This window comes from Dermacentor variabilis, unplaced genomic scaffold, assembly GCF_050947875.1.
Source record: "Dermacentor variabilis isolate Ectoservices unplaced genomic scaffold, ASM5094787v1 scaffold_22, whole genome shotgun sequence".
NCBI lineage: Eukaryota > Metazoa > Arthropoda > Arachnida > Ixodida > Ixodidae > Dermacentor > Dermacentor variabilis.
In genome coordinates, this window is record NW_027460390.1 from 933963 (window position 1) to 955636 (window position 21674).

General features: G+C 44.6%; 1 protein-coding gene across 1 annotated transcript in view; it reads left to right on the forward strand.

Moving 5' to 3' along the window:
* LOC142568594 (uncharacterized) overlaps positions 1-21674 on the forward strand; it is a 203911-nt gene that overhangs the window by 40216 nt on the left and 142021 nt on the right. Inside the window, exons 5-7 of the mRNA XM_075678472.1 lie at positions 3953-4067; positions 12903-13103; positions 16235-16441. Of these exons, the coding sequence (XP_075534587.1) occupies positions 3953-4067; positions 12903-13103; positions 16235-16441 (523 nt within the window). The remainder of the gene's footprint in view (positions 1-3952; positions 4068-12902; positions 13104-16234; positions 16442-21674) is intronic.

Here is a 21674-nt window from a genome sequence, read left to right on the forward strand (position 1 = left end):
GGTCCCTCTGAAGAATTTAAAGGGACACTAAAGGTTACCAGAAACTCAAGTTAAAGTGGTAGATCAATGTTCTAGAACGTCTAAGGCGTCAATATAATCGCGAACAGAGCTTTAGTAACCGAGAAATTGAGGTAAACGCATGACACGATTTGAGACCCCCCAGCGACATTCCGGTACTAGCCCGATGACGAAAGGACTCCTCATAATTTGTGTTACTAATACTCAACTACTCGTATTAAAAATATCATTTCATTCGATTATAAGACGGAAAAAAATGCTACTTGTCTACGTCTATTCGATTCTAAGAAAAAAAAAAAACATTTTGACGTTACCCTTCAGTAATATGGGTGTTCGAAAGGTTTCGTTTTTGCTCGACTCTGCGCGCTCGACTCTGCGCCGCGCACGCTTTGGAGTTTCAGTAGTTTCGTTATCGCGTCGTGCTGTGAGGGTTCTGCTGGCTCACGAAACTTTCATTTGGAACAAGCAGCGAGAATGCCACGTCCATGTGATGTCGTGGGAAGCCCTCGTTGCTTTCCCGCTCCGGAGAGCCGGTGTCGAGGCCGCCGTCGTAGTACGCAACGACGCCGGCAGTGCGAGCCCTCAGCAGCAGGTCGCGCTCGTCGGTGCTCAAATCGCTGAAGTTGAGCCCACCATCGCGAGCCAATCTGTCGGTGTCAGGGTCTATTGCGACGAGCGTCGAAGTTAGCGTCATAGAATGAAGTACCAGCTTATGGGCGTCTTGCGCTGGAGTTTGAGGTATAGTAGCGGCGCCTAGTGGCGGTGCGGGAAACGACATCTGGGTCGTGCCAGCTTGGGTCGTATTGAGCCCTGGCTGTGTCGAAGCACGTTTCTAGGCCGAGTTTTGCATCGATTCGCACTTTTTTATGCCCTGTTGCGAGTGCGAAAAGGCTCGTCGCTTCTCATAGACCACGCCGACCACGCTGCGAGCTCGCCGCAGCCTATAGTTTAACGAAAACGGACTCTCCGTGTGCCATGGGACGTAATGTGGGAAGTAATTCGTTTCTCCTTCCGCTAGCCACCATACTCCCGCTTTCGCTCTGCTGTCGGCTCTGTCTTGGCTCTGTTTCTGACCGTGCGTTCGCGTTTTGCGCAGAAAAGCCGTAGCGCCGTCTGCGGACGCCGTTCTACTCACCGATGGCGCAACGTCACTATGAGACCATGATGTCAGTACTCCTCGATCGGAGGGCGGGCGATTTGAACTGCGCTAGAGGCACGCGGACGCTTCAGAACGCATTTTCTCTTAAAATAAGTCTCTCCTTGGCATGAAACAAGCGTTTCGAGGTTTCTGTGATGGTATTTCAACAGTCCACGTTGACTTAATAGTAACCTTTAGTGTCCCTTTAAATCTGCAATAAAAAAAAAATCGACCCTGGGCAGTCGCATATGGCGAAAAAAATTGACCCTCAAAGGGTTAAGTTGAGCTAGATTCAAAGATTAAGCTTCTATGATAATGAATTCGGAGAAAATAGAAAATAGAAAATGAAAATAGAAAATCGGAGCTGCACCACCTGTCATAGAGTATGGTATCTCTCTTGTGTGACGAATGGTGTGACGTTGGGGCGCTGGCTGGCGCCAGCTGCCCGTTAGTTGGGAGGCAGGCTGTTCGAGGAACGCCGCCGATGCAAGTTGAAAGAGGAGTGGCTGATTCGCAGATAGCGGCAGAGGTGGTGACGTGATTGTATCATGGCCTGTTTTGTCACAGGCGATTCAAATTGAGGAGTGGCAGCAGGACTTTCAGTGGCAGTTCTTATGCAACAAAATCATATATTGGCACCCAGAAAATGATGCAAGTCTTCTAGACAGATAAGCTATCAAATTAACTCAACTTCATATTTTCTTTTAGTTCCCTTTAACATTGTTGTTCATGGTGCTACGTTAAAAACATCTTGTAATACTACGTGGACTCAATTGCTGATATATAATTTGCTTATGAGTGGGGATCTTCCTTGCAACCCTGCACAATCGGAAGTGCAGATTTCGTGTTGGTTATTTAATCAGCTTTCACATGTTTCACAGTATATTTTTGCAGGAGAGATTGTGCACATTAGAAATAACCTGTGGATGTCTTCAATGTAACTTCGGTTTAGTCACACATGTCCTTGGGCGTGGTCTTATTGACGGGCCCTAGTTCATTAAACTTTTTTTTTTGCTTGCTTGCTTGAAGCGCAAATGCAATGCCTGTTGCAAGTCTGAACGGTAGAAGCAGCTTTATACCATGATACATGCACAGGGAAAGCCATTTTAATAAAAGTAATGAAACTAGTTTGGTAATTCTAGGCCCAAATGCCTCAGTGGCATGCGTAAAGCCAGTTCCACTATTTTTATTGACTATTTTAGTTGAAAATAGTGAATAAGCTATGAGCCCTGAGAGTGCTTGTAGCTGCGTGAAATGAAATTTTAGCCTGCACCAAGCCTACACCACAAAGTCAAATTGCTGTTCCACCACTGTAACATTTGTTCCTCAGTGTAACATTAGGTCTTATGTATTTATGTTGAAAACTAGGAATTACTTGTTACATGGAAGACGTCACAGATCTGAATCTATTTAATCACCAAACGAGTGTAGTGACACACTTCTATGACCAGTGGCCACAGCGCACTGTTTGTACTTGCCAACAAAACATATGTTGCATATTAAATGCACAAAGTGAAAAGTGCACAAAGTAACAGACGCGCAAGTGATACACGATTTAATGTGATCATGCGTCCATGCATTCTACTTGTAAGATATGAAGCAGTTATTCCATATAAACTGTCACACATAAAAAACAAGTGCACTGCAAAACTATGGGTGTGCAAAAATTCGAAGCTTTCCAGTAACTAATCGAATAGTGTCCTATTTGATTTGGTCTTCGAATTGAATAGTCACTATTCGTAAATATGAATATTTTTCAAATAACTTTGGAATACTTTTGGAATATTTAAAAACGTCCACTGCAACCAAGTAAACATAAAATTGGAACAAAATTAGGGTAAATTTTCACTCTCGTGGGCATAGTGTAGACATAAAACATGAGAACTTGCATAGTGGAGAAGGCTACATCACTTAGGTAGCCATATATTACAGGCTGTACAGCGATCATTCACACTTTTTAAAGGGCCCTGTGCATGCAGAGAAACTACTTGTCTGCTCCTAATGCTCCATTTGTGCTTTTAATAAGCAAAGCTTCATAACCTACAATGTAATGAAAGAAACTCGTTAACTTTAAGAATGCTAGGCTGTGAACATCATTCTATATAAAATGTGATAACAGCAATTAATTATTCAAAAACTATTTGAAAAGTATTCGATAGTGGATTCAATTTGCTTCTAGCTCTATTCGATCTGTATTCGATTTGGTCTCAAAAATCCCTATTCGCACACCCCTATCTAAAGTGCTCAGATCAATACATTTATGAGCTCACTAGTGTAATTTCTTGACCGGGTTTGTTGAAGTATGGGAGAGGCCTTTGCCCTGCAGTGGGCGTAACCAGGCTGATGATGATAGTGTAATTTCTCAAGCGTTGCCTGCTGAGTATAAGACAAAGTGTACGTCACACTTTACCTGCCTTCCATAGTTTTTAGAAGCATCTTCTTCTGACCTCGGGAGTCTTGCATGCATGATGATCCAATACATCTGCTGTTTTTTTTTTTCATTTTGTTTAGCGTATAATTAGAAAAATATTGCATGTTCACGCCAAATTTGGTCTGTATGCCATGCAGTAACTACATAACAGAGAGTAGAATTAGAAGTGGTGGTGACCTGGGTTCCTGGATGCGATGAGTTTACTCATGAGTGCGGCACCACCATGTGTAGCTGATGGTAACCGTCGACTTACGTGTCACATCTGATCATCAGCATAACACTTAGAACGTAGCTAAACAAGTGCTTATATGCCTTAACGATGGGACCCTCATGGCCCCACTCTCAGAGTCAAAATAATGATGCAGGTGTGCCTGGCAAGTAGCAGCTGCCCAGAGAAGACGGAAGCACAGCTAACAGTCTTGGCAGTGATGGCTGGCGTGGATTCTGCAGCAGTGGGCAAAGCCATTGCATTGAGGACTGGTAAGTTCTTTATGGATTTGTTTTTGTTATCGCATTGTTTGTCATGCAGCATGCTATAATTAACAGCATGCGGTCTCTATGAATAAGCTGCATGAAGAAGTGCTCTGAGGAACTTATCATCCATAATTAGCTGTTTGTAGTCTGTGGACTGGTTTGTCCACATCTTGACATCTCTAAGGGCTTGAAAGGACCTCATGTTTAGTAAGAGCAGAAAGGAGAAAGTCACATATGTTTGCTGACCTTAAACCTGTGCACTGCATTGGCACTGTGTTCCGAGCATGAATGTCACTGTCCCAGAGCGTCACTGGGCCCCTTGTCTAAGTATTCCCTCCACAATGTGTCATCATCTTGCTTGATGCATTTTGTACTGATTGGCATGCTCAACTTCACGTGGCTTCACATACGTCACATACTACCATATTTACTCGATTCTAACACGCCCTCGATTGTAACGCGCACCTGTTTTCCATGACAGGAAAAAAGAAAAACCCTCGATTGTAACACGCATCTGTTTGCCGTGACCTAAAAAAGAAAAGTTCTTTACAGTACCGCGCACCTCATTATTTCATACAGAAATACAACTTTCTCTCATTCGGAAAAACAAAGATTTACTCCCCCCAATGCACTAAAGTTTCGATTAATAAAAATATTCGCAGTTTCGCCCGAAAGGCGAAGCATCGATTGCGATAGCAAATTAGTAGGAAGCTATACAAAAAGTAAGGATAGTAGTTTTATCGGCCGTATAAACATTTAAACATTCGTTTCCTAGCTAAATTAACAAGCATGGTGTCACGCACACACAAGCAAACATGAGCACGTCGCACTCAATGACTGCGGAAACTTTTTATGAGAATGCTGAAGTGAGGAGGTGCGGTAACAGAAGCGAGTGAATTGACCTTTGTGCGGCCTCTCGCTTCAACGTTAACTAAGCGACGAGAACATAGCGCAGTGCGCCTAGATGCATAGACTCTCTCCATATCGCAGATCGATTTCAAAATAGGGGCTGCGTGGCCATGCCTACACAGCAGCCGCCAGAGTAGAACGCCTCTCCTGTTTGCGCCAGTCCTGCATGCAAGTTTCGGGAACTCCGAACGCTCGTGATGCGGCCCAATTTCTGCCAATCTCCGCACATATGATCACTTTCCTTTCTTTTTTTTGCGGCATCATGATGAACACTCGGTGTGTCTTCACAGTCAGCACTTTCATGCTGATAGAGCAAACGCAGAAAACGGGAAGCCGGAAAGTGGACTAACCCATGCTGTACTGAACTTCAGACCTGCACAGATCTCTCTGCTCCAGCACGCTTGGTCTAGTTTGCTCCTTTTGCCACTAGGGACAGAGTGTACAAGCAGAGTGGCGCTAGTTATAACCTGTTCGCTGTCGTCTGCTTCTGCGATCTGTTCAGTGCTCGTGCTGCCACTTCGGCAGGCATGAAGTGCTTGTATTGGTGGTAAATGAATAAATTCACAAATATAAAAAGAAAACAAAAATTTGCGAACGCTTTGCGTTTGAACAGGGAAATTAAAGGAGGAAGAGCATTGCAAGGAAGGTAAACTGAGCATAGATGGCAGCTGCAATGCTAGACGGCATAAATTTCCGTTTTCTAGTAAGAGACTGGAAAAATTGTTTTGAAAGATTCATAGGATAATCTAGCTTTTTTAAATTGCTTACAGATAGCCTAATGTCGTAGTTGAGATTAGGATTTATTGTTGTGTGCCATAGTGAAAAGATGATCTGGTAAAAGTATTCACGAGTGAGTCCTATGCCCGATATGTGCAATAGTAGGTAGATCAAGTCCGTTTGAAGGAAAGGTGAGCATACCTTGTTTTTACTGTTGTTGGATGTCTAGCTCAGTAGAAAGCTTGTAAAAGCGTTCCCAGTGCTTTAAAACGTGCTGCACTACAGGCCTTGTGTCACGGAACTCTTTCCAAACTGCAAAGCTGGCTTTTCTGCATTGTACGGCAGCAGCATAATGATGGTGCGAAAGATACGTACGCAGTGAAGCTGGTGTGCGAAATTCTCTTTTTGAACCTCCGACGCATTCATGGACAACTTTTAAGAGTTGAGATGAGTCTAACATTCGATGACAGAACGATTGTTCTGAACGAATGTTACGGTGGTTTCCAGTTTCTAAAGAGCGCAGAAGCGAACTTTACAACGTATACAATGAAGCTGTTGTGTACTTTATATACTCTATAGACAATGTCACTTATAATAATGTGCAGGATCTGTGCAGTATGCTACTGCCTGAAAAAGGCAATAGGAGTGGCTATTTAATGCTATTTTAGACAGCAGCGGACTACACACACTGACATTTTTTAGGTTCGGGCGTTCAACTTCTGGAGCCAAGCGGCCAATCAGAGCCTTGTGACATCACTATCACTGTGTTCGCAAAAATCATCAACCATGCAAGCAGTTCCTCACAACACAGCAGCCACCGTACTAATTACAATGCTTCACCAGTCAACCGTAGAGTAGCAAACAAACAGGCTATAAAAGTGACACCAACGGCCAACGGTTGAATGGGAGTGGGCGCAAGTGACTCCCATAGAAACTGTACCATGAGAAGCCAACAAACACTGACACCAAGGACAACATAGGGGAAATTGCTTGTGCTAAATAAATGAAATAAAGAAACGATAAATTAGTGGAAAATGTTGTCCTTGGTGTCAGTGTTTGTTGGCTTCTCATGATATGACTAATAAAAATTGGGCCCCTCGGTTAACCTCCTTTCTTCTCGTTTATCCCATAGAAACTGGATATTTGTGCAGGTCTGGAGTTCCAGTATGTTGTAGACTAACCTAAACATATTGTAGCATGGCTGAGTCACTCTGACGTGGCCGGCCATTTCGTTAAAAGCACGTGACCTGTTACGTCACCATTCTTTCCTATATGTACTTCATTTCAACCGCAATAAAGTTCGTTCATCACCTGACTACCAGCCCGCTTACATGGTGGCAGTGGTGCCTAGCCGAAATGGCCACGCTGCCAGCCATCAACGATTGCCAAAGCCCCTAGACACATAGGGCAACGCCTGGCTTGAATGGAAAACTCGGAAGAGTGAGTTCATCCTATTTTCCACTGCTACCCAGTTGACAAAACAAGCAAAAGAAGTACAACAAGCCACGTTGCTAGTGATTATTGGCGAAGAGCAAGGAAGGTATACAGCACCTTCATGTTTGAGGCAGAAGAGGAAAAAAATAATGTAGACGTCTTAATTGCTAAGTTTGAAGAGTTCTACAAGCCGGAAACGAACTTGACCTATCATGAATTTCGATTTGGGTTCAGAAACCAAAGGGAAGGTGAACCTTTCAATGAGTGGCTGACGGAGCTATGAATGTTAGCCACAAACTGCGAATTTGGGGTAATGGTAGACTGGATGCTGCACAGTTGGGTTACTCTGGGGTTTCGAGACAAGAGCCTGCCGCAGAAATTGATTGCGGAAAACCCTTCGTACAAGAAGATTATCTATATTTATCGCAGGCAAGAGCAAGGGAAAGAGCAGTTTCGTGAAATCGGTGAAGCCACGGAGACCGCGCAGGACACAGCAGCACACACAGCGGTGAAAGATGACCCGCCACCAGTAGAACATGCAATAAGTGCGGAGGGTTTAACCACTTCGCCCAAGCATGCAAATCGGCACGGCCTTTGCGAAGCTTTTCCCACAAGAAGAAAAAACGACGGGAACTATGCGCAGACAACGACGATATTTTTCTGCAAACATTAACGGTGAGCACGGTCAACGCAGACCACTGGAGCGCGACGGTGGACATTCAAGGCCAACCAATGACATGCAAATTAGACACGGGGGTGAATCGCTGTGTCATTTCAAGGAGGGACGTCGCAAAGCTACCGGATCAACCAGAGCAGGCTTGCCGGGTTGCGCTAACAAGCATTTTTCAGCCACAAGTCAACCGTCCAACCAAAAGTGCGCCTTTGGCTTTCAGCCAATGAGAGGGTGGTCTCTGAAATATTTTACATCATAGAGCAAACTGTACCAGTGGCTCTGAGCGGTTCAGCGACCGAATGCCTTGGATTTATCTGCTGGGTACAGCACATTGAGGTCTATCAACTTTACCTGCCAGCACAACCTTTTGCAAAAGTCTTCACAGTACTGGGCGAGCTCAAGGGCTATGAGTACGAAATAAAACTCAACCTCGGCGCCTTGGGTGTCATCGTACCGGCTCGGAGAGTCCCCGTGGCCCTGGAGGACAAGTCTAGAGCGGAACTTCAACGTATGGAGGATCAAAGTGTCATAACAAAGGTAACTGAGTCTACAGAATGGTCCAGCCACATGGTTACCATTGTTCAAGGAGACAAAGTTCGAATTTGCCTGTATCCAACATCGCTCAATCAAGCCACACTCCGTGAGAACTATCCCATGCCAACGTTAGAGCATGTCGCTCCTAGGCTTCCCGGGGCACAGTTCTTTTCCACACTTGATGCAGTTTCAGTGTTTTGGCAAATTCGGCTTAGCGAGTTGAGCTCCAAACTTCGCACACTGAGCACTCTGTTTGGTCGTTATCGATTCCTTCGCATGCCGTTTGGATTAGCTTCAGCCCCAGAAATGTTCCGAGCAGCAATGCACCGGGTTTGGGAAGGCTTGTACTGTGTGGCATTTGTGATGGATGACGTATTAGTATGGGGCAGAAATAAAGGAGAACACAACTACAGCTTAAAACTTGTGTTGTCTCATTGTCAACAGCAAAACCTTCGGCTTAACCCTAAGAAGAGTGTGTTTCTGCAGCCGGAGGTCCGGTATCTGGGATTTATTCTCACTACAGAAGGCCTATGCCTGGATTCAGAGAGGGTACGAGACACACTTGGAATGCCTGAACCGACGAACAAGAAAGACCTGCAAGTATTTCTTGGTACGATGAATTTTGTGCAGCGATTCATTCCCAACATGTCAGTGGTAACCGCGCCGCTTCGAACACTTTTGCGTAGAGATATTGCATGGGTTTGGACGGAGGCGCAACAAATGAGTTTTGACACCTTGCGTCAATCCTTGACATCCGTTTTGGCTTTCTTCAACCCTAAAAAGCCTTTAATTCTCTCGGTTAACGCAAGCCAATTGCGAGTCGGCGCAGTTCTAATGCAAGATAGCCGCCCTATCGCTTTTTCGCCCCGTTCGCTCACAGAGGCGCAACAGAACTATGCACAAATCGAGAAGGAAATGCTGGTGATAGTGCATGGTTGCAGGAAATTCCATGACTATGTTTTTGGTCAGGCAGAAGTGATTGTAAAGACTGATCACAGGCCTTTGGTACCAATACCTAACAAGCCGCTACATCAGTGCCCCCTCTGCTTGCAGCGCATGAGGCTGACCCTGCAGTGCTATCCAATCAAACTGCTGGTGTATAAGCCAGGCAAAGAACCTTTTCTTGCGGTTGCTTTGTCGCGTTTTCCAAGCAAAGTGAGCATGTGTGAGGAAACTGAGCAGTTTCAAGTCAATGTGCTGGAATTTGTTTCAGCCTCAGAACCTCGTCTAAAAAGTATTCCCGCAGCAACAAACAATGATACCGTTCTCTCCAAGCTGCGGGAATATGCGCTGACCAGTTGGCCTGACAACAAGCACGAGGTTCCAGAAGCCATCCACCCGTACTGGTCTTATCAGGAGGAGATACATGCACAAGATGGTCTTCTATTTCGCAGCAACAAGTTGATCGTACCAAGTTCGATGAAAGCAGAAATATTGGCTCTTTTGCACATTGCACATCCTGGAGCTGATAAGATGAAGGCGCGGGCACGAAGCGTCGTGTTCCGGCCCTGCATGGCAAGCGGCATAAAGCAATTTTGCTGAAACTGCAAAATGTGCCAAAAGCATCAGCCACGAAATGCAAAGATGCCGCTTTTAAGACATGAGGTTCCAAACTTGCCCTGGAAAGTTGTAGGAATGGACCTATTCTTTTATGGGGGCCAACTGTTTGCCATTATTGTCGACTTCTATTCCTTCTTTTTTGGAATAAAGGAATTTTGCCATACCACTGCTAACCAGCTGAAGTCTTGGTGTGCTGAACTTTTTTCGGTTCATGGGTTACCACTTAAACTGTGCAGCGATAATGGGCCGCCAATCAACAGCACAGAATTCAAAGACTTCTTAGGTGGGCTTGGCATTACCCACGTAACGTCAAGCCCATATCATCCACGCTCAAATGGTACGATGGAAAGGGCCATTCAAGAAGCAAGAAAACTACTAAAGAAGTGCTCTCTTAATCAAGGGTTCGACGAAAGTTTGTCTGGTCAGGCATGGAAATGAAGGGAATCACGGTCAGTGACCAAGTCTGATGAATAATCTGACATTTCAAAACAGCATATGGGTTCCTTGTTTACTGAGTTGGACAGGAAATCGTCGTCACTTATATAGCCAGCATGTGATGTAATGAATGTGCGTAAATGGCAGGCATATTCGCACGTTCGCACGTTCGATATGTCATGTGCTGGCTATATAAGTGACGACGATTTCCTGTCCAACTCAGTGAACAAGGAACCCTTACGTGGTTCCGAAACGTCAGATTATTTATCAGACTTGGTCAGTGACCGTGATTCCCTTCAAGTGCTCTCTTAGAATGCCTGACTTCCACATGGCTCTGCTTGAATGGCGTAATACTCCGAGAGATGCTGTTTTGAAGTCCCCTGTGCAGAGACTGATAGGAAGGCAGACAAGGACCCTGCTGCTCGTACCTACAAAGCACGTGAGGCTGGAGATCGTGCCCAACCTAGCCGTCCATAACCATCTCCAGGAAGTCTGCCAGTGCCAGAGGATCTACTACAATCGCCACTCCAGGAACCTTCCACCCCTGTCACCTGGTCACAGAGTGACTGCATACGATACCCACGAAAAGGTCTGCACACCTGCAGTCTTTCTGGGGCCAGCTGAGATGCCACGCTCCGTGTTAGTGAAGACTGAAGAGGGCCAGGAAATTAGACGCACACACGAGCAACTGCGAGATAGACCTACACATCCCAAAGAGAGTCCTCGTGCTGGGTCCTAGCGACTAGACAACGCCCAGCCCTCTCAAGAGCTATGCAGGAGCACAAGGCCACGCCAGGAGCTCTGCTGCTACCCACAACCAGAAAGGCCATTGTAATTATTTGCTTCCCTAAGAAAGGGAAGATGTAGCATGGCTGAGTCACTCTGACATCGCCGGCCATTTCGTTAAAAGCACGTGACCTGTTCCATCACCACTCTTTCCTATATCTGCTTCGTTTCAACCGCAACAAAGTTCGTTCATCACCAGACTACAGCCCCGCTTACACATATGTACTACAGCACATGGGGTAAGCTATGGCAGCTAGGCTCGAAGTGTGTACAAGGCGGCCATATTGAAATGCCAATGGCTATGTGGTAATACAGACTTAAAATTGTACTCGATTCTAACGCGCACGCAATTTTTTGACCTGTTTTATCGGAAAAAGAAATGCGCGTTAGGTTAGAGTAAATATGATAGATTTCATTTATGAAGTCAATCCTACAATACTTGCCATAGCTGTCATGTTTAAGAATCTAGGGATAATTATAACAATTAACTGGAGTTGGCCATATCACATTATGAAACAGTCTTTAAACGTAAAAAGGAAGCTTATGAACAGAAGCTGCAGTTTGCAGCCTAGTCAGTAAAATGCCATATCTAACATTTGTGTGGCGAATGCTAAAACACGTTGGCATAGTAGGAACCCTTTCCAGTTCAGGTTGATCGGCAGACTATATAGAGAGCATAACGTAGAGCTGCTAGGTTTATTCTAACGAGAAACTGTTGTACAGGTTGTGTCCTTGAAAAGCCAAATCTTAATAATTATCTTAAGCTAGCTGAATGGTGGCATATAACTAGGCTGAAGTCTTTGTTCCTCTTCACTAGGAACTGTTTTAGCATCAATAGCATTCAGTATTTATATAGGTGCAACACGGTGGTAGCACATCATGAATGAAGGTGTTATTCTTCAATTCCCACAGGCACAGTCTAATACTTTGAATACTTTACATGCAGAAATCTTTGACTGGTTAGATAGAAATATGTGATTATATTCTATCCTGTGCACACAGTGTCGTTCTTTTATTGATTGAAAAAATTTCTTTGTATCAGTGTGTAAATTAAATTTATAGTTGCTCAAATATATTTGTTTTATATTGCTCATAGGGCCTTCTTATTTTGTCTGTGCATTTTCATTATGCATAGAGGTGGGATGTGTTTGTTCAGCTTGTCAATGTACTATTGTGCTCGATATGAGCTGCAACATGTGAGCCGTGACTCTTGAGAAAAAACGTGGAGAGGGTGTCGTCATTTGAGCAATGCACATAGCCCCCCCTTTTCGTTGTCTGCTTTGTTCCTGCAGTGGTAACACACTGGTGCACCGAGCAGCCATCGCACCATTACGATTAAAAAAAAATAATAATAGTTACGAAGCTAGGGCAGCATGTGCCATCATGAAGCACGCTGCACTAACGAATTACAGGCTGCTCCGCAGGCCACTGTATTATCACTCCGCGTTGAAAGCAGACAGCGTAAATAAAGGGTGTATGTGCATGTCTGGATTGGGGAAACTCGCTCCACTTTTTTTCTCGAGAGCGTAGCTACAGCCACGGCTCGCATGTTGCAGTTCATATTGAGCGGAATAGTACATAATGCACGTAATGTATTGTTCATGTTGTGTTTTAATGCTCATGTAAATGATGCTTCTAGCCCACCCTGTAGTGGCTGAAAACCAATACTAATATGCGTATATAAAAAATGACCCTGTCTCAGTGCAGTGCACTTTAGCTTGTTTGCTTATTAGATTTGCAGCTTTATTCATGTAATCATGGTTTCATGCCATAATTTTTTGCTTTGCCCTCAGGTGAGGTAGAAGCTGCTTTAGTGCGGCACCTTGCATCATCGTCGTCATCCGAGTGCACTCTCCAGCATCTTGCCCGCCTTCTTTCTCGCCTGTGTGAAGATGGCATTTCACTACGCAAAGCACTTCTGCCGCACGTGCTCCATCGGTCTGCTGTAGTTCTACATTTTTCTCGCAGCCCTCAGCTTCAGGAAGAGTTACTGCGTAAGTGATTTTACAGCAGCTTCATTCCTGTGATATAGCTTACCTTTGGCAGCCAAATAATTTTTCATGGAACCCATTTTATGAACTCGTGGCCAAGCCTAATATGCAGCGAACAAGTCTGCGCTGCAACTTGGAGTGATTGTGCACAGACTGAGACCTCCACGCCATTGGTGGTTATCACCACTGCACTGTACACGTCTCTCGTGGCGGTGCGCAAGTGGAACCCTTGTTTCATGCATGAGTTGAAGTCATTGCAGTAGTGTACCACTCACTGTCGCTAGAGCTGAAATGTTTGCCCATGGGCTCTGCAGCCATTCGCATGGGCAGTTATACATGTTGGTGTAATTTCACAGGAAAAGTATGATTTTAAATCACCCAAGCTTAGTTTTGAAAGTGAAAACTTGCATAAGTGCAGTTGTCACATATTTCTGACGTACTGAAAGCACAGTAACAACACGTTTTTTTATTTGGGTTAACCCGACGGATAACTTGTTTTTGCTTTTTTTTTTTTGGTAAGTCGAGAAAGGACTACTGCTGGGTTATATACACAGTAGCTCTCCATTTCAGTCAAGTATAGTTCTTTTCAGAAAATATTGATTTAGTTTGTTCAGTTTATTTACATTTTATTTTTTATCTCCCCTACTATTGACATTTTATGTGTTAGTGCTGACTACTTAGTCCTGTTTTACCCATTAATGTGAATTTAGAGTACAATGCTATCAGCCAGCTTCTTTTTCACCTCTTAAGAGACTCAAACCTATTCTAGCTTTCATATCAGTGCACTGGCTTCGTAGGAGTATTGCTAAAGTGTGAGCCTTGCAGTGTGATTTTATCCTTCTCTCTCATCACCATTATACATTTTGTGGGGTCCTACAGTGCACATCCTCGCAGGGGAATCTGTGTCAGCAGGCATTTGTGTTGCGACACTACGGACCTGACCACCTGGAAGTCAAATTGATCTAATTATCTGGCGGCTCATATTAAACAAGATGCAGACAAAAGCATCAAAACACACCACTGATTCAATTGGCAGTATTTGCCCGATTCTAACATGTCCCTGAATCAAATGCGCGCCCGCTTTCTATGAGTCCAAAGTAGAGAAGTAATGTAGCAATAACATTAAAGCTCCTAAACAAAGTACAACTCTAATGCGCACTTGATTTTTTAGTAAGAGAAATGGGCAAGGGTCTACTACATCTACTTCCTAAAGTCAGCTTCAATGCATGTTGTTTTTAAAAATCGGCTTTGCCGCATACACTCCTGTTATGTGGCAAAGCATGCGAACACTGCAAACATAGCTTTCGGTTCAACCTTATTGGGATTGGGAAAAACAAGGCACGCGTTAGAATTCGGTGAATACCGTAATCAGACATTGTGAGCTACCGTTATTGTATGAAAATATTCCTAGGGCAGGCTGAAAACAGGTGTTTTCCACAGGAGATGGCATGTGTTCAATGCATTCACTGTCCCCTAAGCTCTGCCGAGACAAACACTGCCAGTAAAGAGGTCGCTGTTGGGGTCATTAAAGGGTATGGCATATGCATGGTGACTGGTCAAGCTTGAATTATCCGGGGAAGGCCAATTTGAGAACAGAAGAACAAAAGTTAGGGACCATAGAAAGGCATGAACACCAATTGGGACCTTTGTACAGGATAAAATTAACGGGAGTCAAATTAAGGAAAGTCTACTGTACAACGATTTTGGAGTGAAAAGAGCACAAACAACATTTGATGTGCATGGGCTTTCTTTTTCGTCAAAAAGACTGGCAGTTTAGATGAGTTCTATATGTGCAACTGCCATGAAATACCATGAGTGTTCTGGCTATTGGTAAGTATTTTGTTTGTGAATTTTTTTATTGGCAGTTTAGAAAAATACAGGTGATGAGGCTTAAGCTTCAGTACTTCTAGATTACCTACCTGGCACTCACAAAATGTGGAAATATGTGCATAACTCGTCTGTAAGATTCAAGTACCATGCCAACCAGTGGTCATCAGGCTTGGAAAGGAAGCTGTAGTTTGTTGTGGTGTAATGTTTTTCATTTACAAGTTTGATTTATGGTAAATAGTGCTCAAAAGCACATAATGGCATTGGTGAAAAACGGAATTTTCTTGCAACCTGAGTGCATATATGTTGAAGTTTTTAAATGCATGAATACTTGGGAACTGCGCATAAAGTAGTTAATGACATGTTGTGTGGTCATGTTTCATTGTTTTTATGTGCAGCTGGAAATTGTCACATAATTTTATCAGCAAGCTCAGTCATCTACCTTTCCGTATTATGGCACTCGACTTTAAAGTGTGTACAAGCAGCAAGAAAATAAATATTTCACTAAGTCAATTTTTTGTATATGTTTACCTGTGAATGTAATTTAAAAGAAATATTGAAACAGGTTTAAAATATTGATTGCTTGATTGATTAGTTGATTGGTGTGACAAGCATGTGACGCCCCCTCGGCATAATCTTTGTTAACCGCCAGGCTCGGTGGCCTGCCAGACTCTGTGGGAAACATTGGTCACCGCAGCAAATAAACACCGATGAGCACAGTTGCTCGGCGGTCAGTCATCATTCACCACCACCACGTTGCGGAGCGTCACTCTAACGGAGGGTGCCTTGAGCCCCCCCCTCGTTTATGAACCCGGTCGGATTGTGGCACTGGCAATGAAGATGGGATTAAGATGGAATTGGGTTTAAGATCTCCCAGCAACACTTATGCTACATGATGTGCTATAGTGGAGGGTACAGAAATAGTGTTGTCAGCCTTGGGCTTTTTAGTGTGCGTCTAGTGGCTGCTGGTACATGAGCATCTTTCCACTCTGGCCACACTGTAACACTGTGACGGCTGGAAATTGAACGCACAGACTCGTTCTTGGGAGCTTCTAAAGCTGGTGAGCGACAGCAGCTGGTGTATTGGAAGTATTGACCTTGAGCCGTAATTTATAAAAAAAATTTTTCATTTCGATTGTTATCATTCTCACGGTGTGGCTGATCATGGTGATAGCGAGAAGTACAGCTGTGTATGAACCGTAGAAAAAGTGTGAAATAAATTGCACCAAAAAAAAAAAGCATGATTCTTGAATTTGAACACTGTATTTTCATTTCTGTAAGCTGCTGCCCATGGGATTGTTTTGCAGAGGACCTATGCCAGTTGCTGCCCTGGGCCCTTGCAAGCTCCTCCCCGCTGCCTAATGAGATAGACTCTGTCTCAAAGCTGCTGGGCTCTCTGAAGGCAGTAGTGCTGCAAGCCAAGCAAGTGTCACTACGCATGGCAGCAACTCACTGCATTACTGCCCTTGTGTGCACGCCAGCTGCCACACTGTGTGCCCAGCTCCACTTGCCTGGTGAGTGGGATGGCTAGGATCTGGTGAGCTGTGAGAAAGAAAAATGTTGCTGGAATGCATAAAGAAAATATTCATGGATATGGGTCGCACTTTGAGAGCTGAAAAAATTAATCGCACTAGTGATAAGCCGATGGTACCATTATTTATTTATAGGGCTTTTATTTGTCAAATAGCTTTTATGCCTGCTCTTGTTTGCATATTCTGGTACATTAACATTTCCTTTAATTAAAACTCATCTACTATTACAGTAAAATAATGGTTGATCAGTACACTGGTTTTTAAAGTTAATGTTATTTGTGTCAATCTTCAACTTTATGCTGGCACCTAGGGGATCTTCTTGTGGAGGTAAACTATTTTAGGAAGGTGTGTCAAGAAAAAACACTGAAAAGGTGGCTGCCCTCCAATTCAGGGACTATGATGCACAAGATTACTGTCGGTGGACCACCACTTGTACCTTTTGAAAATGTCTTTGTTGTACAGGTTGATGAAAATGAAATGAGACTTGCGAATGGCTTTTACAGCCATACACTTATGCAGGGTAGTCAAAGCTTGGACGAGCGAGCGTGTGTCACAAAAACCTATCCCCGTCTTCATCTTCCACCAGCATGGTGCCATATACCTCCAATACAGTTCCTACTAAAGAAAGAGCTATCCTGGCACACTACGAGCGACAAAATACACTGGGGTTGCAGCACAGCTCGAGCCAGGAGGTGTGGACAATTTTCTGGCTACAACAATGCTGGTCTAAAGATGATTCCAGTGGCCTGGTCAGGTAGTCAACAAGTAATGTTTCTTGAAGTGTGCAGTAAAGACCTTGACGTAGATAGCATCTTGGTATAGAGGCCAGGAGGAGTAGACAGCACTCATGACCAGACTAATGAGCCTACATCATAGCTTGTAGTTGTGGTGGATGAATCGTGGTGATGTCTATGGTGGCCACTGGTATTGGGTTGTGAACGAATGAGCAAGCTGGTGACATTCTTTGGCGTGTGTCACTGCTTGGGAAACAGGCATGGACTCTGAGGTGTCGTCCGGTACGGAAGAATAGTGCCCATTGTGCATGAAGGTTCACATCCATGAAGGAGAAAGGAAGGTCAGAGTTAAGTAGTGGTTTGCATGGCAGTATTGCAAGCATATGCAACAAAAGGTAGAACCTGTTCCCAGTTGGAATGGTTCAATGAAACTTTCAACATGTCACCAAGTGTGCGATTAAAACTTTGTCATCACATAAGTTTCGAGATGAGATGCAGTGGTGGTGCACCAATGCTTGTGATGACATCAGAGAGGAAAACTTGACCACAATCATCCAGCAACTCTCAAGGTGCTCCAGGCCGCTAGATGAGGTTGTGTAGAGTGAAAAATTTTTTTTTTGTCACAGATGGGAGCACTCAAGTTTCAAGTACCGCATGATGTGGTTGGTGACAACAAGGACCCATCGGTTATTGCCTGGAGTGCTGGGAAGGGGACTGTAGAGGTCGAAGCTGACGTGCTTGATTGTTTGGGTGGGTCATGGTAAAGGTTTGAAGGAACCAGCAACATGTTTAATGGGATTCGTGCGGCATTGGCATTTGTGGCGTGACCAGACATACTGGCAGACAAAATGCCAACAGTATGGAAGCAGAAGACAAGAATAAGCTTTTAACACATCAGCATGGTGACATGGTGGGTCATCGTAGAAAGGGGAGCAGATTTCGGAGTGCAAGTGGTGTGAGATAATGGGCAGCCACTTACGGTCGCAGGTAATGTGGAGAATGAATCAGAAAGTCTTTGCCCCTATTTTTTATTAGTCAAAATAAGGTACATACAGGTAGATAAAATTATAATGTACTATTCTATATACCTTACACTATTTTTCCACACTGGTTCAGACATTTGTCCCATCGCAGCACTTAATTTGAGATGCCCCTGTGGTAGAAGTCAAGGCATGCGGCCTCCCTGAATGTTCATTGTCATGCAAGACCTCACGGCCTTTGGCAAGCTTGCCACACCACCACCTCACACTTCTGAAAGTGAGAAACCTTTGCTCATGCGTGGGCTGCATTTTCTTGTAGATTTCGATGGGCGTTCGTCACTTGCTTCATAGAAAACGAATCACACTTTGTTGCTCGTACGCCGTGGACGTGTGAAGCAAAACCGCCATCTTGAACAACTGACAGCAGCACCTTGCCACGGAGCCTCTGGCAGATAAGGCTGGGCCAGTCCAAGAAGGGTCCATCGCTGGGAATGGCTATGTTGACTTCGCATTTACAACTGTAATTTGGTTTAAGAAAAAAGGGGCAAACACTTTCTGACTCGCCCTCGTAGTTCGAGTGATATAGAAGGCTGTCCCGAGTAGTGAAGTGCTTGGCTTTGTGGTGCAGCTTTCCAGAGGGGGGAGCTGATGAGCATATAGACAGGAAGTCCAGAGGCGAAGCACCATGGGAATTTGCACTGCTCGAATGGCGTGTCGGAGACGATGAGGGCCATTGGCTTGTTGAAGCCGCAAAAATGATAATGCACGTCTTGGCCACTCGAGCCGCACCAGTTCGACATGCGTTGCCGTTTCGGGTTGCAACTATTAGTGCAATGCTTTGCATTATGTAGTTATCAACTACAGTTGAGCCTGTCAAATTTTTTAGGGACATTTTATTGTACGTTTTCCCAGTTAGTATGTTTTGAGTACATAAAACGTATGGTTAATAGGGTTAGTACATAAAATTTATCATTGAAGTTCTACTGTAGTTAGTTGACATTGCCCTTTAGTGACAGATTAGTTCGCTTCTTCTTTGGTAAAAATACGATTGGCATAAGCAACTTCATAGCCATCCTTGCATTTGGCAAAAATAATGCTTAGCGCGACATCGCTGGAACTCGTGTTGATCTCGGTGGGTGCAAAGGTGTTGACATAGTATCATTGCATTGGAGGCGAGGTGAGAATGTGGCACAGCTTCTGAAATGTGACATTGCATGCTGGAGATCAGGCCGAGAGGTGAGAACTGCCGGGAAGAAGTTTTGGGGTGATGGAAGCAAAATTTCGAATAAAGCGTTGAAAATATGAGCACAGGCTGATAAAGCAGTGGTGCTCTTTCATGGTAGTTTGTTGGAGAATGCATTGTTTTGGGGGATAGTGTCTGGGAGAATAGCATTCTTTGAAACTATATAGCCTAGAATTGTAAGTTTAGCACCAAAGTGGAATATTGTCAAGTTGAGTTACAGTACAGCGGCTGAGAGATGAGTAAGAACTTGTATGAGCCGAATCAAGTGGGATGCAAAGTAACTAAATATACCCTAATGTAATGTAAATATCAAAGCCAGGGGTTTGACTTGAGACTTGAAGAACGGTGTTCACCATTCGCTCGAGACTGGCAGGCACATTTCAGAGGCTTAAGGGCATGACTGTGAATTTGTATCGATCAAAAGTGAAAAAATGGGCTAGTTGGTATGGAAGCATGGCTACAATAAGAGCGCAAACTACTGGGACACAAGCTAAGGAACAAGAAAAGACAGGACACGGCGATATAGTCTATTGGGCGTTACGGAAGCCATTTTTAAAGGGCTCCTGAAACGGTTCGGTCAAATTTTGTAGATGCGCAGGGTACATCTAAAGTTAATCATTCGCTCCACAATTTGTGTGAAGCGTCTCATATTAAGACAGCTACGGACGATTACAAGTTACCCTCCTCCATAGCCATGCATTTTCTCCTCAACTCGTTCGCCACGTGATCAGGGCTAAGCTCTGCCTTCACTGGCTCTGCGTCATGGTGGCACGTCGTGTCGTCTACTTCCAGTTGTCTAGGAGCGCGCGTGCGAAGTCTTTCCAACCTCTCCGCCAGCTGCTTGGCAGTCAACCCCAAGCAAGAGCTATGGAAGGAGCACGTGTTGCAAGCATTCTGTCGCAGTGCCGAACGTGTCTGGTATTCTGGTAACCACAGGCGAGCTGGGCGTTTCGAGGGAGGAGTGAAGGCATAAACTCAAGCTGATGAAGGAACTTTGGTGTAGGCATACGTGTGCGGCCTGATCGGTCTGCACGGTCCAGCCACCTGGTGGTGCAGAGCTTAACCAGCCAAAGAAAAAGCTAATGTTGCTCTAACCAAGTGTGAAACATTTTAAACATTTACAAAAACAATGTGTTAATGATTACGCTCCTGCGAAAAATTTACACCAGCAGCAAAGAATACACTTCATTACTGCTACTGTGTTTGGTAGAGCTCTATGCTATCAGGTGGCTGCACCCTGCAGACCATTCACGTTTGTGCTTCTGCTCATCCCGTGAAACTGCACAATCCAACGGCCAGGCCCAGTTCCCTTGCACTTGTGTTTACCAAAATACTGGACTCGGGAAACGCTATTGGGGTAGTAATCCTCTGGTGTAAAGTGACGGCCGCAAACGCGCAAATCCTGGTGCCAATCAGATAGCGGCAGTCCGATGCGCTGCAGCCACTCTGCTCATCTTATACCTTGCAGAGGGGCACATTGTTGCAGCTTGACATATTGCCAATCGCTATGTTTGCAGCCCACAACGCAACAAAGGCGAATCATGGTGCTTGCGAAAAAACTGAGACTGACAATGACCGCGGAGCTCTCGTCAACACGGAGCATGTTGTACCACAAGCAGCCAACACTTGCTGTGGGCCGCAAATGCTTAAAGTGGAACCCTGGCGATTTTTTTACCATGTCAAGGTAATGAAATATTTAGGTTTTCGAGACGCCCCGTCATACGTCTGTTAGTGGAATTGTTTAGCAAATTCGAAAATAATTTTAAATAAGCAAAGAAGTGAAAAAATGAAACCAAAACCTGACCAAGCAGCCGAGCGAACCTCTTCGTTTGACGTCACGAGAGTCTCCACCGGGAAAGGCGCGCAAGACATGCCGGTCTCGCCCGCTGGCAGCGAAGAGCAGAAGCTCGTCTGAATCGTGACCACCCTGGATCTTTGGGTGACAGTGTCAGCTGCACCAGCTCTTCGGATTTGTCAAATGTTGACAGATGTGATTCTGACGAATTCGATAGCTGCGAATCGCCGTTCTCATTCAACCCGCCGCCACGAGAGCCAGCGCCTTTGCGCTACATATTGTGCTGCAACATGAAGATCAAGGGTAGTCCAAACCAATGCATGCTGCTTGCTATTTTAGGTGTTTTACCCCTTCTCAGGAAAATGCTTCGCATGCTCACTGTAAGATGTGGAGCACGACTTTCCACATTTGTATCTCGCAAAAACGCCGCTGACAGTCCAAAGCACCAAACGGTGCATTTGTT